A 23,141-nucleotide genomic window follows, 5' to 3' on the forward strand; every position below is an offset into this window, starting at 1 on the left:
CGATGATGCTAGCTTGTGTCAAATTGACAAAAACAAACAGAAAAAAAACCTCTAATCTCTAACCAGTACAAACTCCCACCTGGCAAGATGGGCAGACTAAAAATGGATTTATAATGAAGGAACCTTGCGTCAGTATGTCTCTGAGACTTATTCTGTTGACCTGTAAAACATAAAGGATGTCCCCAAACCAATGCTTCTCACTGTACAAACCACTGCTTGACCAGCTCTCAGCAACAGGTGACAGGGAACTATTTTGAGGTCCACTTTTGGTTTAAGAAAAAATAGTTATTCTGCTCTGTCTTTAGAGTTTCTTGTTTTCCGAGATTCTCCTGGTGAGAACACACCTCCTCACCTGGCATCTGGTCCAGTCATGAGAACACACCTCCTCACCTGGCATCTGGTCCAGTCATGAGAACACACCTCCTCACCTGGCTGTCCTAGTGATGAAGGAGGAGTTCTTTCCCTGCAGCCATACACCATCATCCTTTTCTCTCCCTTCCAGCTGCCTTGACTGCACCTTTCTATATTGTGGGCTCCACCTCCACCCCTTTGATACTCACTTGTAACCCTCACTGTTAATTTTCCTTTTCCAAGCAGATCACCATATACCAGCACACACCTCTAGCTACAGAAACATTTAGTGGAAACTTGATGTGGATCTTTCATTTGCTCCCAGTGTACTCAAAGCTCTGGTTGATAGTGCCTCAGGGAGGCAGTTGGATCTCAAAGTTCCAAGGGTCTGGGATATAACGGTGATGGTTCTAATGAAACCTCCAGCCCTGCCAGGAGTCCTGTTCCCCCTGAGGACTGCCATGGAGGAGCCTGACTGTCTGTGGTGGACATCAGATCCTGCCATTGTTCATATTTTCATTGGTGCATATTAGCCAAGAGTGGAGTTCTTCCTCAGCCAACATTTTCGTTCTACCCAGAAGAGGACTTCGAGACAAGGCCAGTGTTTAGGTCCCAGGAATCCTCTAAAGAGATATTCTGGGTTGAGGGTTGAGGAACTGGGCCTGGAGGAGGAAGGATCTGAGAACTTTAGTCCTCTTTGTGGACATTTGTGCTGGCTTGTCACTCATTAAGAAACTGTGGGTGTTGAATAACCCTTGAAGTTAGTGAACCTACTTAATTCCATAGCCCCCAAAGGTAGGGACCTTCTCTACCAAGGATATAGGTTAATTTATTGTTGTGTAACAAAGTATAACTAGTGGATTAAACAAATACTCTCTCTGTCTATGTGGGTAGGAATCTGGGTGTGGCTCGTCTGGGTCCACTGCTCATGGTCTTAGAGGTTGCAGCCAAGCTGTTGTCAGTGATGCTTTCCTCTTTCCTTTGGAGCTCAACAGCCTCTTCCCAGTGCATGGAGTTGTTGGCAGAATTCAGTTCCTGTAGTTGTACGATTGAGAGCCTCAGAAACATACGTGGTCCCTCCATAGGATGCAGACATCACAGCTCTGTCCTTTCAATGATGGCAGTGTCTTTTTCTAGTCTATGAAGAGTCTCTTGTGAATAATGTGACTCTGGAAGTCAATTCCCATCACTTTTGCCAACCGCACAACCAACTCAAGGGAGGGACTTCCTACAAGCAAGTAGGAAGTCTTCTAACATAGCCCAGTCAAGATGGGGCAGCTTGTTGTTCCCTTTGCCTGGTTCTACTAGTTCAAATGGTGCCTCAGGCACCGCCCACACAGAAGGGAGAGTTTCAAAAGGCCTCGGAACTCCTGGGAGGTCATCTTAGGGAGTGTTGCCATGACAAGTATTAAGTAATCTCATCCATCTTGAAGGAGCTCGAGGAGACATGGAAAAAGATGCCACTGAGTTGAATGAAGACATGGAAGAAATAGAGCATCTGGGACCTCTAGAGCCAGAGGATGATGGTAAGAAAGTCAACCATGACACCATCTCACTGGCCCCTCTTGGCCACTCAACGCCGCACCTACACCATCTTTGTATCAGGTACATTCCTTCAAGTCACCAACCTTCTGAACATCATGGACAGTGAGTCAGCAAAGACAGACACCACAGGGCCAGGCCTGGACATGCGGAAGACCCTGGCTTCGGTAATAATCACAGAGAAGGCTACCACTGATCCCTGTGTGGTAATGAACGCTCTCATCCGCTGCCTGCAGGAGCCAGAGGTAGGGACACCCTACCCTCTACACCTCCTCTGTGATCAAATACATGTAGATGCCTGGAGTTTACCTACCTGTCTGCACACCTTTTCAATTGCCATGGACACAGAGTTATCAATCCCCACAGGCATAGTGTTACAGGTTGTGGTGCAGAGATAGGTGACACCAGAAGCATTTATGCCTTAGGGCTAGTTGGAAAGGGATTTCCTGTTTGGGAGGCATCTCAGAGTCTGATGTAGCAGAATTGGGAGCCACCAGGCTGGTGGGGACTAGTCTCTGGATTGACTGATGTTGAGGTCTGCTCAGGTTGTCTTAACAAAGGACCATAAACTGTGTGGCTGAAACACCAGCAGCTATATATTTCCTCTCAGGTCTGCATCCTAGAAGGCCATAGTCAGGATGCCCACAGATTAGATTTCTGCTGAAGTTCTTCCTGGCTTACTGACAGCCACCCTGACACCATCTTCATGGCTTTTCTTCTGTGGGAATGGTTTTCAACCTGTGGGCTGTGACCCTTTGGGGGCTTGTGTATCAACTATCCTGCATACCAGATATTTATATTACAATTCATAGCAGTAGCAAGACTACAGTTATGAGGTAGCAAAGAAATAATTTTATGGCTGGGGTCACCACAACATGAGGAACTATATTAAAGGGCTGCAGCATTAGAAAGGTTGAGAACCACTGTTCTATGGAGGTGGGGGTGAGAGGGTAGGGAGCTCCAGTTTCTCCAAACAGACGTCAGTCCCTTTGAATTAGGGCCTCACTCTCCTGACCTCATTAAGTCCCAATTAGTTCCCAAAGGCTCCCCCTCCAAATGCCATTTAACTTAGGGGTATTGCATCAACTTATAGACTTTGAGGAAATCCAAGTCCTTCTATAATAGAGTTCGTTTTCTACCTCAAAAGGCATGCACACAGGCAACTAACTGGTGAACTATCTCTAGGAGCTGGCTACTGCTGGGAGGGACAGGCTGTACAGCATCACTCACACCCAGACCTTGAGGCATCAGAAAACACAGAAAAAAATAACTTGATTAATTACTGGTCTCTAATTGTTCTTTCTGTGCAAAGCGCAGATTGCATATGGCGCATACCCATTATACCTGGCTTAACAAAGATTCATGGGGCAGGGACACTTAGGAAAATGCCTGAAAAGGCTGCTTCAGGGGCAATGATAATAAAGTCTAAGAACTTGGTCAAGAGCCATGAAGTACTTGCTGAGCAGTTACTATGGTCTTGCCCTTGCTTTATGTTCAGATTTCAGTTCCTAGACTCATGGTGCTCCATGTTAAATCACCCTCACTGCTAAGGAGTGGCTCGCCATACTTGATTAAATATGAGCCATCAGGCTGGACAGATAGCTCAGTCAGTGATGCGCTTGCCTTGCAAACACAAGGACTCAAGTTTAATCCTCAGAACCTACATAAAAAAGTTGGCCATGGTGGTATGCAGTTATAATTCCAGCGACCAGGAGGCAGAGAGAGGAAGATGCCTGCCTCTGGATGGCCGAGCCAGCCTAGCCTCCCAGGCAAGCTCCAGACCAGTGAGAGACCATGTTTAAAATAACAAAAAATCAAACAAACAAACCCAAGGTGAAAAGCATTTTAGGAACACCACCTAAGGCTGTCCTCTGGCCTCCATTTGCATGCACACACATATGCACATATGTACACATGGTTTTCCCCTACATGCACATACCGAGTCATTCTCAATAGTAGCTATCCAGATACAGGTTTGGGTACACAAGGCATCTGCCCAACTCCATCCTAAATCAGGACACCTTATTTGGTGCTAAGTGCTGCCCACATAGAGGCTGCAGGAGAGAGTCCTTGGCCACAGGGCAAAGGGCAGGGTGAGTCTGCCTCTTGGGCTCTCAAGCCTAATAGTATTTAGTATGTGAAGGTCCTTGTGTGTTGACCATAAGACACCTTCCTGCCTTAATACTGACTGAGCCAAGAGAAATGACTTGCATGTCCTAGGGACAGGGAGTGTTGGGTGAGTGGACAGAACTGGGAGGGCCTGGTGATGGAGAAGTGAAGATCTGAGGCAGGATGGCACAAGAGTGGCAGTTCCCTTTTCCAGGTGAAGAAGGGAGGATAGTCTGGGAACGGAGGTGGCTGGTGGTGCTGGGAGAAAGCCCAGCCTGCCCCTACTGCCGTCCGCCATACTTGTCCCCAGATTTCTACCCAGCGCAAGATGAACATCTACAACATCCTGCAGGAGATCATCCAGCAGGAAGGGGAGATGGAGGAGCACTGCATACAAAAGCTGGTAGCCATCGCCTCCAAGCAGATGAGGGATATCACAGAGGTAGCGGGCCCTGGATACTACCATGCCTTTCTTCTGCAGGCCCGGGAGCTGGACTGTAGCTGAGCCTGGCCCAGGCTGTCTCATGGAATGGAGGCAGACTGAGCCCAATGGAGCCAGGAGGGTGGTAGCGGTGCCTCTCTTGTCCCCTGCAGATGGAGGGCTTCGAGACAGCTGAGGTGGCCAGTGAGACACTGGTAGCTTTATCCCGCAACCACTTCAGCTTGGTCATGTATGAACTGCAGCATCATCTCAAGCCCCTCAACCTCACTGATGAGTTTGTCATTGTCACCTTGGCCAAGCTGGCCAATGGCAATGGTAAGATCTGATAACCTACCCAAGTTCCTGGCTGGTGTGGGTTGGCTCCGCCCCTTCTGTGTCTCTTTCTTTCTCTGTGGCATCCTCTCTATGCCTAGTCCTCACCACTAAGATTCCATTTCTGTGTCTGCCTGTCTCTCCATTTCCATCTCCCTCCCCCTCGCCATCCCCCTCTCCCTCCCCTCCTCCCCCTCCTTCTTTCTCTATCTTCTCTCTCTCCCTCTTTATGTCCCCCCACAACCATACCCTGTTTCATCTCTCCACCTCCATTTCTCTGTTTGTTTCCCCCTCCTCCTTTCCACCTACAAAAATAGCTCAGCTCCTGCCTCTGATGAGCCTGTAGTGGGTGCTGGGTTCCAGTGATGAGGAAAACACATGTGTTTCCTGGCTTCAGAAAGGGACCATAAACAAGAAAACAGGACCACAAATGCTTATGAGATGACAGTTCTGAAGATGCCAGCCAAGATGGCTGTTTGAAACCAGCTGAGGGGAGGGCTCTTAGTGAGACAGCCATAGTCCAGCTGAGACTGAAGGACAGGAGAAAGGTGTGTGTGTGTGTGTGTGTGTGTGTGTGTGTGTGTATGTGTGTGTGTGTGTGTGTGCGCATGCGTGCATGTGTAAAACATGATGGATGAAAATACCCCAACTGTGAGAACACCATGTGCAAAGTTATTGTCACTCAGGGAATAAGAGGGACCCAGTCTGGAGAAACCCCAATATAGCAGGAGGCATCCCAAGAGCACAGCAGGGTGGTATCAGGGCCCAGGAAGAAGGACAGTACAGGTTCTGCTTAATTTACAACGGGACTGCATTCGGATGGATCCATAGAAAATTAAAATATCCTTAGGTAAGATGCACTGAGCCCATTTGATGAGTCACTATCCTGGCTTAGCCACATAGTTGACTGAGATTAGTCTTTGTCTGTAGGGGTGGGCTGCTTGGAGCTGTGAAAGATGAGTGTTTGCATCCCATAGAAAAAGGTCCAACCTTAAAGCTGGGAGCAGGGCCTCTATAGAGAGCAGATAGCTCTTGAATCACTGACAAGCTAGAGCCACCTGAAATCCAGAGAAGACCAAGGCACACTTCCATGTTCATTTCTGTAGAAGGGACAGTTGGAGGGGAGGGGGGAGCATTGCCTGGCATGGGGACTGAAACCTGGCTGGGCGCTGAGGAGAAAAGGAGGTAGCAATTGGATGGCCTAGGGCACAGGAGGGCCCTAGGCCTACAGATACTAATACCAAAGACCTGAAAGAGGGGCCCTGCTAGGGAGGTGAGTGGAGAAACAGAATTTTAGTATAGAATCTGAGCAAGTGAGGACAGGTGCTCTCAGCTTGAGGGAGGGGCCAGGTTTGGAGGGAAGGATGGGCCTGGATTCTGGAGTCTGCCATGGATTCTCTCCGTGTCTGTGAGTCCTGTCTGCTATCTTTCTCTGTGAGACTTCACCACATCTGCCACCATCCATCCAGGAAGAGAAAACACTGGGACTTCTTCAAGTGTCAGACATACGTCCTTGAGACAGACATGCTCCCTACCCAGGACCATCCCTTTCTTTCCACATCTGTTTTCTCCTTGTCCTGTGGCTCTCTGTATCCACTGCTTCTCTGTAACATCTCTGATTCCTCTTTCCCTTCCTCATGCCTTTCCCCTTCTCTTGGTTTTACTCACACTTTCTAAGTATGTCTGATATTACCCCATTTCCTGACATATCAGCTATGGCAGAGGGTTTTCTGGTGAACTGTCGAGCCTTAAGGTGGTATGTGGTAGAGTCACCCTCTCTGTTTTCTTCCCTTTCACCCCTTCCCTTATTTCTTGTGGCCTCTCAATGTCCTACAGTGTTTGAGTTCATGCCATACATGGGCATCACCCTGGCTACCATATTCACGATGCTGAGACTTGCCAACGAAGCCAAGATGCGCCAGGTGATCTGTAGTGGTGCGTGTCTCACTTGGGCCTGTGGGGTGAGGCTTTAACCAGAGGGTTGGGCCTGTGGGGTGAGGCTTTAACCAGAGGGTTGGGCCTATGAGGTGAGGCTTTAACCAGAGGGAGGTGCCAGAGGGAGGGAGGGGGTAAGGAGTAAGGTAAAGATTTGTTGAATGAGTGGTTCATTGCTTTCCGCCCCAGCAGTGGCTCATTCTCTTACTTTGTTTGGTTCACACCCTAGTAAGGGTTTCCATTGCTGTCATAAGCATTGTGGCTGAAAGCACCCTGGGAAGGAAAGGGTTTATTTCAGCTTACTGCTTGTCCATAGGCCGTGAAGGGAAGTCAGGGCAGGATTAAAGTAGAGGCGGTGGAGGAAGGCTGCTTACTGTTCCTCATGAATTGTTCAGCCTACTTTCTAACACAACTGAGGACCATCTACCCCGGGGGTGACACCTTCCACAGTGGGCTGTGTCCTCCCAAGTCAGTTGTTAATTGAGGAAAGTCCCTCACACACTTGCCTACAGGCCAACCTGATGGCGGTGGTTTATTAATTGAGGTTCCCTCTTCCCAGAAGACTCTAGCTTATGTTTAAGAACTAACCAGTAAAGCCTGTGATCTGCTCTCTTGGAGGCACATAGGTACATTTTAAGAGGCTGTGGTCATATCTGTGACTCTTTGTAGCTTGCTCTGTGGTTAAGCATTTCAGAGAAGGGTAACAGATGGTTGTAGGAAGGGAAAGGCAGGGAGTATACTCCCTGTTGGGCTTGACTCAGAGGATGTCCTTGGTAGCTATTTACATCTGATCATCTGGCCCTGTGATTTGGCTATTTCATACTAATTTGGGCAAACAAACAAACAAACAAAAAACAATAACAACCCTGATGCCCAAGAAAAAGGGTCCTTTGTGCTTGCTACTGTCCTTTCTGGAATCCCCAGGTTGTGGCCCCACTTTGGGATCCGGAATTCCCAGGAGGAGGGGTTAGACAATACCTGTGTGCTCAACGCTCACCATGACATACAGAATCAGGGGCCTGTGAAGGGCCAGCAGAGCAGAGGGAAGGGGACCCAGTAACTCAAAGAATACACGGAAGAGGTGGCGCCAACCCTGCCTCCTCTGGCCCCACCTGCCTTCCTGCCGCTGACAGCCATGGAGACATTCTGTGAGACAGTGCAGTTCTACCTGAGGCACCTGGAGGACAGCCTGTACCCCGTGATGACCGAGGACCAGTTTGCTGTGAAGCTCTTCCCGATGTACCGATACTTCGTGACAGTGTGGCTGCGCCACCAGGACCTCGAGGTGAGCCTTGCTGTGCTCAGAGGCCCACCCCACCCCCACTGCGTTCCCTGGATTATACCCCCCAGAAGATACTGCAGGGCTTCTGGTTTTAGCATCATTCCTGGAGCCCCCAGAGACCCCGGTCTCTGTGAATGCAAGATGGAGTGGGCCCGGGAGGCTTGCCTCAAGGGCTAGAGCTTGGCAAAGGCCCACAGGGAGCTTTCAGATGAGGTCTTGAGACTTAAAGGCACTTTCTCCACTCTAGGTAACCTCTGGATATTTTGCCTATGAACACTGTCTTCATGCCAACTCTATGAGGCAGGACCACTCTAGAAACAAGGAAACTGAGGCACAGAAGGGTTTAGCACTTGCCCAGTGTCTCTTGGCTTACAGGCAGAAATCACATCAGACTGTCTGGCCCCACTGCACTAACCGTGGTGGGGGCTTTAGGTCGAGGCCTAGAGACTGCCTGTCATACCCCATCTGTAGCAGGCTGGAGAGCGTTTGGGTGGCTAAGATCCTGGCTTTGCTGGGCCTCTGGGAACCTCACTCCCCACACAGGTGAAACTGGGGGTCATCAAGTCTCTCAGGCCCATGCTGAGCCTTCTCCTGCCCAATGACGACCTGAGGGAACAGGTCTACGACTACATCCCCTTGCTGCTGGCCGAGTTCCAGGGGGGCCTGGAGGCCCTTTTCGTCACACAGGTGAGGGCCAGATTCAAGAAACCCTGATCCTCAAGACCCAACAGGTCCATCAGGCCCAACATCTGTACCCTACGTGGCCCTGGGGAGCCTGGGCATTATGGGAAATAAGCTTTGCTTTATATTTTTAGAATTACTATAGCTAGGAACCTTGGGCTTTAGACCCTTAAGCAGTTACACCCAAAGAGACTTTTACTTTTAACTGAAAGGACACAGTCTGGAGCTCCCAGTGGAATGGGTTTTGGGGCCTCCCTACCCTCTAAGGTGTGAGGTGGAGGTGTTGCAGGTTCTGAGTGGAGGCCTGGCCTGGGCTGATGCACACTGCCATGGAACAAACGTGCAGGACATGGGTGTCTTTACTGTAAAAGCAAGGAGCAGAAATGAACAGGACAGACATAGGGGGACCCCCTGTAACTATCAATATAGGGGAAGAAAAGCTTAGATTCACCTCCAACCCCAGTGAACAAGAGAGGTGAAAGGGGCTTGAATGACTTCTCAGCGGCTCAGAGTGCATGCTCCGAGTTTCTTGGGCATCAGAACCATGCAGGGGATGTAGGGTCAGATCCAGGCCATCTTGTGGGAAACTGAGCCTCTATATCCAGCCAGCTGGTGTAGGGTTGAGGGTAGGGGCAGGGAGCCTGTACTGTAACCCAGTGGCCTACTGAATAACAAGAAACCAGAGTGGATCAGTCACCTGCAGCCTCTGCCCATCCCTTTTGCAGGTCTTGAGGCAGATTCTGGAAGCATCTGTTGTCACCAACACCCCCATCCCCCCAATGCTACTACACCCCATTTTTACAGAGCTGCACGTCCAGGTAAGGCCAGGGAGGGCATCCCCAAGGCAATGAGCAGGAAACTGCCACTGGACATGGTATCCCCACCCCCTCCCTTCTGCATCCCGCCGGCATGCAGGCACATAGGGCTGGACTGCCCACATGGCCAGCACCCTCACAGGGAGCTCCTCACCCTCCCTGCACACTGCTCCCTAGGTGTGCACCAAGGCCCCAGCCCAGCACCAGTTCAGCAGTCAGAACCTGATGGAGATTGTGCACTGCTTCATAGCCCTGGGTGAGGTCTGCAGGGACCCGGGGAGGCCCAGCCCCATGCTGAACGCAGAGATTGAGGCAGAGCTTGTCAACCTTGTTTCTTCTGCCCTGCAGCCCGCTCCTACCCCAAGGAACTGATGAAGTTCTTCTTCAGCCAGGTGGAGATGAGCAAGGAGGCTATCCGTGTGGGGACTCTGGCCCTGATCAGGGCAGTGGTGAGCGCAGACGGTGAGCCAGCTGGAGTGGACAGGCACTGTGGTGTCATTCCCATCTGGCTCCTGTCCTGTTTTTGTGGTCACTGTTGAGTGGGCTGAGTCTTTTGATTGCTTCATATTTCTCAGCCATGAGGTGAACCAGCACTGTGGCCCCCTCCACACCTCTGCCCTCTGGGATTGACTTTCACAGGCTACTGAGTCTGGCTGCTGACCTCTGACTCTGTCGAAGGCTGGTTGTGAGGCTAGCCACAGCCTTGCAGACATACAGCCCTAAGTCAACAGACTAAACATTTACCCTCAACACCCTCTTCCAACCTCTGCAGGCATCAGGTCCATGCCTTGTACAGACATCCATTCAGGCAAACCACTCATGCACAGAAAATAAAAATAATAAATAAATAACCAAACAAACCATTAATTATTGCACAAATTGTTTGGATTTAGCCTATGAGCTATTTTCTGGCTTATTCCTAGCCAGGGGTCACAAGAAATCAGTTTCTCACACATCACTGATGGGTTCAAATTGCTAAACAGTCCTGGGTGGTTAGTTGGATAGGAACAAAACATTAGACTAGTCTGGGTGGAGGCGCGGGAGTTGACGGAATGGATAAAGTGCTTGCCATCTGGGCATGACCACCTGTGTTAAGACGCCCATGGCCTCCACAGGCCCATGCATGGGTGTGACTGTGGCTCTGGGAAGAGGCTTTTGTGCCCAGGGGGAGCCTACCAGTGAGGGTCCCAAGGAAGTGGCTTTGAACCTGTGATCCGTGGAAGGGAACGGAATGGAGTGTGTCAGGGACAAGCCACCCAGTGTCTTCTTGAGCTATAGTTCCCCAGGCTGGTCTTTCTCTTTCAGACCCAAAAATGAATATCAAGACCATCTATCTGGCCATCCGGGTCGTCAAGAACACTCTGTCTGACACTCGGTCCAAGGTAACAGGAAAGAGATCTTGCCAGGGTAAATAGAGCTGAGGCGTGGAGGCCTCAGATGGAACAGCTGACCTTAGCCTAGTCTTGGGTGGGGACAGGGCAAAGTCGAGCCAGTGAGAGCTGCAGGTCTGTCATTGAGACACTCCTTGTCTACGACCAGGGATTTTCAAAGCAGCACGCCTGGACTCAACCTTACAGAGAGGAAAGATCACTGGCCACACAGTGAGAAAAGTAACTGGGGGGACACACTCCCCAATATACCCTTGGCTAGCTAATAGCACAGTCCTTGGCTACATAGCAGCCACAGCTAGCTTGGGAAGCTGCTCTAGCTGGGAAAGCAGGGTCAGGGAGGGATGGTCAGGGAAGCTCTGAGGAACACGGGGCAGGACATGTGTGTTAGGACTAGAGATTTGGATAGAGTTGTCTTCAAAATCTGGAAGCCACATAGGCACAAGAAAAGTTACTAGTTTTGTGCCCTACCCCCACCATAGTGTGTTTTACTGTGTACCTAAGGGAGATCAGAGTTTTTTTTTTTAAATACGGGTTTCCCCACCAAGGCTTCTAAGAACATGTAACCAATGTTAGAGTGGGATCAAGAGGACTATGAAGGGCCCAACAGAGAAAAGGGGTGATGGACAGAATGGCCAGTAGCCAGGTATCCCCTGAAATCCCTTCTAGCCAAGAGCACCCACAGGTGCCAGGTGTCTCATGTCACAAGATTGTTAGATGTAGATATCCGTGCTGGAGCCTGGCTCTCCCCAGCTGTCCCTTATCCGGTCCCCACAGGTACGGATGGCAATTCTACGAATCATTGGCCAGCTGGTTCTGTCAGGCTTCCAGGAAAAGATCAAAGGCTGGGGTCTGAAATATGTGTCTGTCCAGCTTACCTTGTCTACCTACAAGCTGGTGAGTGACCCCAACACTCACCCCTTGGGATGGCCGCACTTTAGTGCTGGGCAAAGAATGCCTCACTGAATACCTGTTTGGACCTGTATAGGCTCATGGTTACCCTGCAGCTATGGAGCAGACTTGCGCAGTCTACCAGGCATGAGGCTCAGGAACATCCTGCAGCATCCTTAGGACACAGTATCTGGGCTAGGAGCCCCCTGGGGAGGAAGGAGACCACTCCTGAGGCCAGGGCAAGCCTCGGTCTACAGGAACACTTTGGATCTCTCTTCTAGACAAATCGCCGGGAATGCTTTTATCAGAGGGATCTGGAAGAGAAGATGGTCCACAAAGTGACAATGGATACCGTGAAGATCATAACTTCTTCTATCAGTGGCATGACCAACGTGAGTTCACTCCCCATCCAGTGGGCCACCATAGCCACGGTGATGGCTCCTGGCTGCATTTTGAAGGGGGCAGAGGAATCTAGACACTCTCCATCTCAGAACCACCAGTAGGTCTCACTATGTAGCAGCCAGATCTCAGGTTATAAGAGAAATAAGTGTCCCAGATTTTAACTGCAACAGGTGAGACAACAGCGACAAAGGTGGGGGGAAATACATCTTGACAACATCGAGGAAGGAATGATTGATTGTCCATGAAGCAAAGCCATAGGTTGGGTGTTTCCTATCTAGTGGCACCTGGAGATGAGGGCTAGAGGGTGCAGGTGGGAGGCTACAGGTGGGAGGTTGCAGGTGGGAGGCTACAGGTGGGAGGCTGCAGGTGGGAGGCTACAGGTGGGAGGCTACAGGTGGGAGGCTACAGGTGGGAGGCTACAGGCTGGAGGGAGTAGGCTGGAGGCTACAGGCTACAGGCTGCAGGCTGCAGGCTGGAGGGTGCAAGCCTAAGTTGTAAGCAGTAGAGAAAGCTGCCATTTTTGTGGCAAAATTTCTTCTTCTGAAGTATTCTCCTCTCTGGGCCTTTCAACTGCCTGCATTCAAGGGCAGTCTTCTCTGTGGATTGTGAGCTATGTGCACAGTAATGCGGGACTAGACTAGCATTTGGCTTAATAAGTGGGTACACCTGCCCAGCCACATGGACAAAACTACCTGAGTATCACATCTGGCAAGCACTGCTAGCTTCCTGGACTAGTTTGTAACTCAAAGATATCTGGGACACAGAGGAAGGCCCTGGTTAAAGGATGCACTGGCTGTAGAGTGGATATGAGGCTGTGTGGAAAAAAAATCCAGGGTGGGCAGAAGAGTTAGCTGAGGGCTGAGTCTTGTGAGTCTTTGGGACGGCTTTTCGGATGGCAGGCAGAGTCTACGCTGTGGGTGGAGCCTGGCCAATACTTGGGCATGGGCAATAGGATACTCCTGGCTAACCCTGGGCCCTCCTCCCTGCCCCCCCCCTCTGTGCCTGCCCCAGGAGTTCTGGGTGAGGCTCCTGTGCTACATCATGGAGACAGACTACACAGAAGCACTGACCCCCATCTGTATCAGCCTCACGAACCTGGCAGAGAACCAAATCCACGGCAAAGACACTGAGGCTGGAATAGCTGGAAAGAGCAAGCATGGTAGGTGTCGTCCCTGTGTCCCCTGGTGAAAATGGGCAGCTGGAATGGCTCCTTGTCACCTTTCTCACAGCATCCTGACCAGCCAAATTTCCCCTTCTCCAGGAAACGTCTAGAATCCTCCCCTTGTCTGCCATGGCTGGAGAGGGGTTCAAACCCGGCAGACTCCCTCCTGGTAGTTTATTCATCACATCCCCATCTCCCCAGCTCTCACCGTGGGAGGGGGCATGGAGGGGGTGGAACCTAGCTCTAGTTGTGGCCGTTATGGGTCTTCGCCCTACCCAGCTTCTCTGCGTCATCTAGAGGACCTGTAGCATCCCAATCAATTCTTCTGTCAACTGACCCTACTGTGGCTCACTCGGGGCAGGCACTGTCGACACGAGCTCTCAAGTGACCAAGTCTGTCCACATCGTTGTCACTGCTCTTCTCTGGTCCCAAAGGGGCAGCTCGCGGGACTGAGTTCAAGCGTCAGGCATGACCAGGGGGTAGGGTGATTTAGAATAGAAGGGTCGTTCCTATTCATGGATGTCAAAGGGCAGGCCCTGCTGTCTGACTTCAAGCTAAGAAGCTTAAGTGAGCTACTTCACTGTGACCTTTCAACCCTGGGTGTAAGGTTAAGTCCTCTCCTGAGTCTCCCAGAGCACCTCAGCAGCCATGGTCCCCTCCCTTGCCCACCCAGCTGAGTGCAGTTGCGCAGTTGCCTTTCATGGCTGACCAGTTCCCTAAGCTTATAGAGACTGGACAGGAGCGAGTCAAGGTGGTGAATCAAATTACTGCTAGTTGAAGAAAGGATGAGATTACTAGCAGGAGGCAGGACTTCGCCTTGGCAGGCCCATTCAAAAATAAACACCCACAACCTGAAAACCTATCATCTAGGCCCTGCCCATGAGCAAAACTCTACCTTCTTTCTGGAAGGAGCCGGTGATGTTCATGAGAAAAGTCCCTGGGGACACTCAGTTTTCATCTGGGGTGAGGGTAATAGTAATAATCCTGGGAAATTACCTTCAACAGCACCTCCTTTGGGGGACGTGGTTATAGGATACATCTTGCTCTGGGCCAGGCATCCTCATCTGGGCTTTCTTTCCCTTCCTCAGTGGACCTGCCTGCACCCCAGAAGCTGCTGGCCCGTCTCCTGGTGAGTGGCTGACATGCTCTGGCCTGGTGCATCCATCTGCAGTGACTCCTCACTCAAAGTGCTCCCGAGGGAGGAGGGGGATCTGGGGTACAACGAGGAAGCTGTACATTGGGTAGAACGGTGTCCCAGGGTCTATGTTGTCCTCCTTGGGAAGATATACCACAGGCATTGTGCTCAGATGTCTGGGAGCCTGGCTGGGATCTGCTCTCAGATTCTTATGCCAAAACATCACCAGAGTGCCACCCATGGCCTGTGTGCCCACAGGTAGGTCCAGTTATGTGGACACTAATCAGTGCTCCGTTGAGTCTCAGAGTCAGGAAGGAACCCAGGTCCGGCCTCTCATCCCCTTCCTTCCTGCAGTGTCCTCTCCAGGGGCCTTTCTATGCTGGAAATCCTTGGGCTCTGTTTGAAATCCATAGACCCTGCTCAATTCCGACTTTCTAAAGACGATGAACTCCAAGGTAGGGAGTAGATGCCCGAGCCCTGCTCCACTGACTCGCTGGGGCCCTCCAGGTGCTGATGTCATCACCTTACAAAGGAGAAGGTCGTGGGATTGCCATGCTCAACCTCCTGAGGACCCTAAGCCAGAGCATTGCACCTTCCATGGCTGACATGTGGGAGCAGGAGATCCCACTGCTGGTCCAGTACCTGGAAGGTGAGAGGGGCCCACGCTGTGTGCATGCCAGGAACACTCACTAGTCACGTGGATTGAATAACAGGAACCTCGGGTCTGGTGGGCCTGAACAGACCTCCTTTGGTCTTAAAAGCTGGATGCATATCTTGGGGAGGCCAGAGGGGAAATAATAAGTGTCATGAGCTCGCTCACAGAGGGCCTCTGGTGCTGGGCGGAGGAGGCTCACCCAGGGGGAGCAGAGGAAGAGGGCAGCCCATGAGACTATGCATGTTCTTCTGCAGAGCACACTGAGTTTACCTGGAACCAGAAGGCCTGGGAGGATAAGCTGATTCAGGTAGAAGAGGGGCGAACAGTCTCCTGAGCCCGCAGTAAAGGAGAAGAGAAGGAACATATGGGAGGGCATTTGATGGGGTTGCCATGTGGACAAGATTAGGGTCGTGTGAAGGGCACGTCTTCATCTGTCAGAGCAGACTTAGCAAGGATGGGGCCTATGTCTCTGTGTATCAGTAAGGGAGAACTGAGCGAGCCAAGTACCTGGAAAAGCAGCAGCAGGGACAGCCTGCTTTTCCAGGATAGGCCCGACCTTCCAGCAGCCCCTAAAGTCACAGCCGCTCTCCAGAGACCCACAGAATGTTAGCCCTCGGTTGGCGATCCATCGACTCCATGTTTCAAGAGATTTAGAGAAGGTGGCTTCGGAAGAACAAGCCCACATTCAGGGCCACGTTGCATCCCCTGGGCTTGCTTGCCTCTGCCCACTAGTCTTCTGATTTCCCAGTTTCTGAGAAACTCCCTCAAGAAGACCCGGGGCACCAGCTGGAGCCTGCGCCTCAGCAAAGAGCTGAACAACCAGATCGAGACTTTCGATAGCCCCTCTTTGGAAAAGGTTTGTCCTCACAGGGACTTCATCATTGAGGCAGGGAGGGGCCTCCAGGGATGGGAGAAGCTAATGATGTATTTCCATCAGAGCAGGTGGCCTCATGGTTACTTAATATCCTAGAAGGAAAGGAAATAATTTAGTCTAGCCTGGGGATTTTTAAGCCCTTAAAAATGCTCTTTTGTTTCTCTTCCACACTCTAGTCCATGGTCACACATACATATTTTTTTGTAAAATATTTTTTTCTTATTCTTTCATTGTAAAACCATAAGAATGATTGAAAGAAACCAGAGAGGATCTCTGTAATTGCACAGCATCCCGTGCCCGTGGATAGAGTTAGGATGGCGATTTCCCCTGCAGACTCAGCATCACCTCCTCCACAACCCCAAGCTCTCATCCCCTCATAGTGACGCATCACAAGGATGTTCCTCCTCTTGCTGGTTTTATCCTAGGTCAGGAAGTAGCTGGGGAAAGATGCTCCTAGGTTTGTGGGTGGCAACATATTTGATTGAACATATTCGTATAGGAAAGGATTTTGCCTCCTCTGGTAAAATGCATAATACGCCTGCCCTTATGCAATCTGACTTCCCAGGACAAACTGAATGCTTATTTTAAAGGATGTTGAAAATGCATATAAATCCTTGTTTGTGTGTGTGTTTTTAAAAATCAGACTATGTTTCAAGTGCTCCCCAAAAGTGCCACCTGGGGTCTGGGAGTAGAAAGGCCTGAGGTCCTTCTCCCTCCTCCCCTCCAGGGCTTTCTGTACAGGGCCCTGGGTTTCACCTTAGGCATGGGCCTGGAGGCCGACAGGGTGGAGGTGCTGTTGCTAGAGTTGCTGTACAAGACGGACTATAGCAACGACTTTGACCGCGAGGTGAGGGTACCCTGGGCCCCTCTTCTCTATGATCTTCTGTGATCTGGGGGGCAGAGAGGTGGGGCATTTGGGTCTATGTTCTCACGTGTGTGTGCTTACACATCTCTCTGTGGCCCTGCCCTCACCCTCGCTGGGCTCCCCTACAGGGCGTCATCCTGTGCTTTGGCCTGTGTGCCCGGGGCCAGGTGAAGACAGTGCTGAGTGTGCTTCATGACTTTGAGGAGAGGATCCAGGAGTCAGAGCAGTCCTGGCAGATCGGTGCCTGGAGGGTAAGGCTCCGCACTGCACGGCTTGGTCTCAGGCCTCGAAGGCAGCGAAGGTCTTGCGGGAACACCTGGAGCAAGCTGCCTGCCTGAGTCATTCATGGCTGGGGCCACAGCTGTGGGGGCAGAAGCACGTGTGGTGGTCGTGCAGCTTTCCCAGGGCACCCACAATGGTCAGTCACGGCTGGCAGCCCTATTGCTCAGGGCAGCCAAAGGACCAAGGTTGAGTCCAACAGCTGCCAGCTAGGGAGTTAAATTGCCCATCCCTGAGTCGTCCTTTCTTTATGGACATCAGGAGGAGCATGTACCACAAGAGCCTAATGAACTCATCATTGTCGCAATGGTGGTTTTAACTGATCTTAATACTGCTTATGTAACGCTTAGCCTGCCCTCCAGGGTGAGATGGTTCCTGCTCTCCTACCTAAGTATGGCGTGCGCAGATAGTCTCTGTTTAGCGATGTCCATACCAGCCTCCTCTCACAGCTAATGGGTGGGTCCTTCATGTATCACCAGGCTGAAGCTTCCCAGGGTGGGTACATCCTGGTCTGTCTGGTTCATTCCTTGCTGCCCAGCATCTGGTATGTGCAGTAGGCATCTGGTGCCCGAGAAGACTGTTAATGTATAAGTGCCTGAGGAAACAAATGTGAGCTTTAACACCCAAAGAACAGTCCACTGAAGCCCCGTTATACTGACATAACAGCTTCTTCAATCAGAGACTGATTCGACGCCCCGACATGGGCAGCTTGCTCTGGGGAATCCCCTAGCCCCTACCTTCTGTGGACAGAATTGCAATTGGGCAGTCATACTGACCCAATGTATATATATATGAGTCCTGAGAATCTGAACGCCCGTCCTCACACTTGTGTGACGAGAGTTCTAATCACTGAGCCATCTCCCCGGTGGTCCCCTTATCCTTTCTCTCTCTCGTGCAGAAGGACCACCCCTGGAGGCGGGAGACTGTGAAGAGCGCCCTGATGGTGATGTACAGCTGCGTGTCTTCTTACTGCCACCCCCAGTTGCTCCTCACCCACGTGGACAGCCCCATCACCGCTAAGATCATCCACCATTACTCCAGCAGCTGCCAGGTAGCCCACGTGTGGTCCTGGGCTTCCCTCTTAAACCATCTGTGGTGGGGAAGTCAGCCTGCATTGTGCACTGGACACTCCACTCAGGAGACATGGGGGGGGGGCTTCCTGCCTGATGATCCTCTGGGGGAAATCCACTGCTCACACCTGAGCTTTGGGGTCATGCTTGGGAGGATGGAGCACTCCTCCTCGAGTGTTGCAGGTGACCGTGGTCCCCCAGAAGTACAAAGTGAGCCCCAAGTCTTCGCATCCTCTCCGACTCTTTCACCTTCACCTCTGGCCTACTCATTTACATATAGGAGGAAAGTGGGTTGTCTTCAAAAAGACACAAAGGCTTGGGGCACTTTCTTGGAATGGCAAGGTAGATGAAAGTGAAGGAACTTATATATTTTTTTAACTGTGGTAAAATACATATAGTGGGAGGTGGGAAAATGACTCCATCACTAAGAGTGCTTGCTGCACAAGTGTAAGGGCCTAAGTTCGAATCCCCAGCAACCATATAAAAGCTAACCATAGCGGCAAACACGTGTAATCTTAGTACTGGGTGGGTGGAGATAGGAGGATCCATCCTGTCTGGCCCAATTGTCAGCTCCTGCCTCAAAGAATATAGAGGGATTGGGGAGGGTACTCAACATTGACCTCTGGCTTCCACATGCACAAACTACACACACATACACATGTACCACACATGCACATGCGCATGAACATGCACCATGAAGGGATACACAGAACATAAAAACGACCACGGTGGCCATTTCCAAAACCCAGTTCTCTGTGGTTGACGAACAGACAGGTGAGGGGGCTGTGACTCCCTGATGTGGAACCTTCTTCAGAGAAAGGGAAGGATTCAGGGGTGAGGGACATGGCTTGGGGCCCTTGTGAGTCCTTTACAAACAGTTTCTCCATCACAACCTTCCTCTGGGCATAGGACATCAGCCTCAAAATGGCCTTCATGAAGAGTGTTGTGGAGGTTGCCAACGCCATCAAAAGCATCAAAGATCTGGAGGACTTCCATTTTGTCCACAAGTCTGCTCTTACTGGCCTCATAGTTGTGAGTGGGAGAGGGCCTCCCAGTCCTGGGTGGCCTGGGATCTAGCTTTCTGATTTTTCCCTGGTTGAAGTTCCTTGTGGGTATCTGCGAGATACATATGGGGCCTGTAAACCCTTCCTGCCCTACTCTTGCTCTGATCTGCCGAGCTATAGGCTCAGAGAACAACTTTGGTATAACACAATGGGTTTCCTGTCACAAAAGAGTGTGAAAACCAGGACAGGACTTTGTTTGACTTGGAACAATGGTGCCCAGGAGAAGATGGTTCAGAGACCGGCAGACAGGCCCACTGGGGATGGGTAGGCATGAGATGGTGAGAGACATTACCCCAGTGCTTTTCCACAGGAAGAGACTTTGCAGACCGAGGCCATTTAGAAGCAGGACTTAGAGTGAAGTTTAAAAAGATTCAACTCTCTACAGGCTGATGGAATGCGGGCACCATCCAACCCCTGGTCCCCAAATGTCTCCACTCTCTCATGGCTGACAGAGGATGGGGTCCTTGAAGACCACCTGTACTGTACCAGAAGCAGTCCTTGGGGAAAGTGAGATGCAGAAGGAACAGGGAAATGGGCGCTCATTGGCTCCTTTCCCAAGTCACTTTACAAAAGCCTGGCACAAGCTGTTTAAGCATCAAGGCTTGTGGGGCAAGGGATCTGCTTGGGAAAGTGCAGTGTATGACCAAGGATACATAGCAAGTCATTGTGGCCCCGGGATAGAGGTTGAGGCCCATTGTGTGTGTTCCTCCTCCCCTTGTGTTTTGCAGCCAAATGAGCCTTGAAGAATGTGGGGATATGAACCTTAGCACTCTTAACAAAGGCCCAGACCCTCCTTCTCCTGGCACCCAGATCATGTGACTTCCCCTTGTCTTACTCAGCCCTGGGTGACCAACGATTGACAAACTTTTTTTTGTGCCGCACAGGCGATCATCAAAGCAGAACCACCTGACCACCTGGTTTCTCCAGTGAGGTCGATGGCGATGAATGCTCTCTCACAGCTGAGGTGAGCTGGGCCAGGGCCTGTCAGAGCTCCTACTGTCTCCTGATGATGAGACAAAGCCTGTGATCACCCCTCAGTGTTCCTTCAGGCCTTCTGCCTCCTCTTTCCATCTCAGTGGCAGTGGTGTTGGGCAGTAACTCCTTGAGGCAGTGGACTAGCCCAGTAGGTGGGGTCCATCCCTCTCCAGACTCCTCAGCAGTTTTTCAAGTTGGGTGCTTCTCCTGGGCTGAGGAGGTGATTGGCAGCTGTGTGGGCTTTGATTCAGTAGCCTCTCTCCATGTGAGGATCTTAGAGTTTACATTGATAATCAACTCCAGGCCTTTGCTCTTCCTGCTGCTGCTGCTGCTGCTGCTGCTGCTCCAGTCAAGATACTGAAAACCCTGCACCTGGACCAGGTGCAGGGAGGGCCAATGTTGTGGTAGTGATCTGGGAGGAAGTGATCTGCCTAGGCTCAGAGCAGACAACCAGAAGTGAAAGAGTGAGCCCTCCTGCACTCTCAAATCCTGCTTCCATCACAGATACAGACAGTACTGAATGCTGGTGGTCAGGCAGACCAGGGTTCCTAGTCCGGGAAGCATGCCTGAGTCCCCAGCCAAGGTCCTGTGTCCTTTTCTCATTCTGTGACCTCTCCCAGAGTAGGTAGTGGGCAGAATGGGCTTAGCTCCTAGTGACCACTCCTGCTGCTGCTAACACTTTTTTCCTCAGCACACTGAAGCCTTTCTACTCTTCAGAGGAAAGCATCGAGCTGATGGATATCAGTATTCACACTGTTATTTCTCTCCAACCCCCAGGGGAAGACAATGAGTCTGTTAAGGTAGGTTCCTCACGGAGGCCTCCTTGTCTTCTGGGTCAGAACCTGAAAGTTTACATTGGCACGGCCAGGCCCCACTTTCCCAAACCACCTACAGCGCAGCAGTTTGGAGCAGCTCTTTCAGCAAGTATGAGCTAATGCTAGCTGCTATAACAGGGAAACCCTGGAACCTCAGGAGTTTAACTAGATTCAAGTTTATTTCTCATCAGTGGTGAGCCCACGTGGTGAGTGGGGTGTGTATGCATGAAGATAGATCCTGGGGCTGTCAGGAATCCAGTCTGATAGAGGCCTCAGTATCATCAGCAAATGGTTTCAAAAGTCCCTGGATATGAGGGATAAGAACATGTGAAGAATATTCACGAACCACTTTGCCTTCCCCTCATGAGCAATGATGCATTCCCACAGTCCCATTTTGATGCATCTTATCTCCCGATCCAAGCACAGGGACAGCCACAGAGTCCTAGTAAGTGGCTTAGTGTGCCTTTCATTCCACAATGTCCTCTCTCTCTCTCTCTCTTTTCTCCCTCCCTCTTTTTCTCTCAGACCCTCTATGGAAATGCCCTGAGTTCCCTGAAGCAGCTGATGGAGAGTCTCCTGCAGAGGCAGCTGGACCCCAAGGGGTTGCAGGAGACTGTGCATGTGAGTCAGCTGGCAGAGGAGTCCAGAGCCAAAGCTGGCCACCACCCTTCCTGGAGAGTGACCTGAGAGCCAGGCTGTGCGGAGTGGCTTATTGTGGCCTCTGCTTTCAGAAATCTTAGGCTGTGGTTGTCTAGTTTCATTGCTCTGGGTTTGTGGCAAGATAAGGCATCATGAGCAAAGGGCACGGTAGAAGAAGTCTGTTCACCTCATGGCTTTACTGAGATGAAAAGGGAGGGCAGGATGGCAATATCCCCTGCAAGGACACGTCCGATGACCTCACTTCCCTTCACGAAACCCATTTCCTAAAGATCCCATCACCTCCCAGAAGTACCACAGGCTGGTGGCCAGGCTTTAACCCATAGCGTGTGTGTGTGTGTGTGTGTGTGTGTGTGTGTGTGTGTGAGAGAGAGAGAGAGAGAGAGAGAGAGAGAGAGAGAGAGAGAGAGGGATTTCATTATAAGCCACCGTCATAGAAAAAGAAAAAATCTTTGATGCTAGAATGTCCTTTGGCAACACCTGCGCTGAGAGTTGGTCTATGTTTGGGGAACAAGCACAACTTTCAAGTTCTATTCCTGTGAGGATGCTGGAGACCTCCCACTGGCCAAGTTCCCTTCACACTAGGGTCTGGGAAGAAGGTGTCTTGAAGCATGCCAGAAGCACTGAAATTCAAATTCTTGAGTGGGAGGGACCATGAGGAGAAATCCGGCCAGGGTGGAGCTGGCTGTCCCCAGGATGCTAACACTGCTTCTGGGCCCTCTACATAGCTCCTGGAGAAGTGGATCCTGTCAGAGAAAGAGTGGGAACGAGAGAAAGCCATGACCCTCCATCTCCATCTCATGCATATCTACGTTCAAAGCATTGGTGTCTGCGTGAGTCTGGGTACACCCATCCCACTGCCGGCCACTCTGGGATGCAGCCACAGAAATTTTTCTCATTCTGTCCAGAGGAGGGGGTGCCTCTCAGATCAAGCCCCATTCTAGGAGTCCCTTGGGAAGAAGCAGCAGTGCGCAAGCCTAGGCTTTGGGGTGGGTAAGGGAGGAGAGGATGGGACCATGGCTTGACATGGATCCAGGCTGTGTGGTGCCTGAGGCTCACGCAGTAGCATATACAACCCTGAATACCATGCAGGAAAGGCGGCAGTTCCCCAGAATAGTAAAATAAGTCACTGCAGTCATAAAGCAGGCTTAGCAGGTATCACCAGCACCGGGAAGCCGAAAACAAAGCGGTGTTTTATTGATCAATCAGCACCCACAGCTGTGTTGGCTCTGCGCTCTGCCCATCTTATTTTTAGACATGGCTGTGGACAGGGTAGTGGTTTGCCAGGGCTACAGGGTGAGGATGGCCTCAGGTTTTGAGGTGGTGTGTGGTAAGCCACAAAAATGCCTGAATGGAAGTGGGAGGAAGTCTTGGCCTAAAAAAGAGTTAAGCCCTATGCTAAAGGATGTTCAAGTTCAGATGGTACACACAGTGTGTTGC

General features: G+C 51.0%; 1 protein-coding gene across 9 annotated transcripts in view; it reads left to right on the forward strand.

The window, feature by feature from the left end:
* Positions 1-764: 764 nt before the first annotated feature.
* MROH2A (maestro heat like repeat family member 2A) overlaps positions 765-23,141 on the forward strand; it is a 34,060-nt gene continuing 11,683 nt past the window's right edge. For 5 of the 9 annotated variants that reach the window (XM_084779679.1, XM_084779677.1, XM_084779680.1 and 2 more), the window contains exons 1-27: positions 765-948; positions 1,785-1,877; positions 1,957-2,138; positions 4,313-4,444; positions 4,597-4,759; positions 6,593-6,691; positions 7,825-7,976; positions 8,517-8,660; positions 9,380-9,472; positions 9,647-9,725; positions 9,818-9,931; positions 10,775-10,851; positions 11,635-11,754; positions 12,030-12,140; positions 13,162-13,309; positions 14,401-14,441; positions 14,955-15,096; positions 15,357-15,409; positions 15,851-15,958; positions 16,704-16,823; positions 16,970-17,092; positions 18,019-18,171; positions 19,100-19,222; positions 20,139-20,218; positions 20,921-21,029; positions 21,570-21,665; positions 22,430-22,534. In XM_084779679.1, the coding sequence (XP_084635805.1) occupies positions 1,799-1,877; positions 1,957-2,138; positions 4,313-4,444; positions 4,597-4,759; positions 6,593-6,691; positions 7,825-7,976; positions 8,517-8,660; positions 9,380-9,472; positions 9,647-9,725; positions 9,818-9,931; positions 10,775-10,851; positions 11,635-11,754; positions 12,030-12,140; positions 13,162-13,309; positions 14,401-14,441; positions 14,955-15,096; positions 15,357-15,409; positions 15,851-15,958; positions 16,704-16,823; positions 16,970-17,092; positions 18,019-18,171; positions 19,100-19,222; positions 20,139-20,218; positions 20,921-21,029; positions 21,570-21,665; positions 22,430-22,534 (2,946 nt within the window). In that variant the 5' untranslated portion in view covers positions 765-948; positions 1,785-1,798. The remainder of the gene's footprint in view (positions 949-1,784; positions 1,878-1,956; positions 2,139-4,312; positions 4,445-4,596; positions 4,760-6,592; positions 6,692-7,824; positions 7,977-8,516; positions 8,661-9,379; positions 9,473-9,646; positions 9,726-9,817; positions 9,932-10,774; positions 10,852-11,634; positions 11,755-12,029; positions 12,141-13,161; positions 13,310-14,400; positions 14,442-14,954; positions 15,097-15,356; positions 15,410-15,850; positions 15,959-16,703; positions 16,824-16,969; positions 17,093-18,018; positions 18,172-19,099; positions 19,223-20,138; positions 20,219-20,920; positions 21,030-21,569; positions 21,666-22,429; positions 22,535-23,141) is intronic. The other 4 variants (XM_084779678.1, XM_084779681.1, XM_084779682.1 and 1 more) reach the window with 4 other exon arrangements.

Source organism: Acomys minous, assembly GCF_964271855.1.
Source record: "Acomys minous genome assembly, chromosome: 4".
In the NCBI taxonomy this organism is placed as follows: Eukaryota; Metazoa; Chordata; class Mammalia; order Rodentia; family Muridae; genus Acomys; species Acomys minous.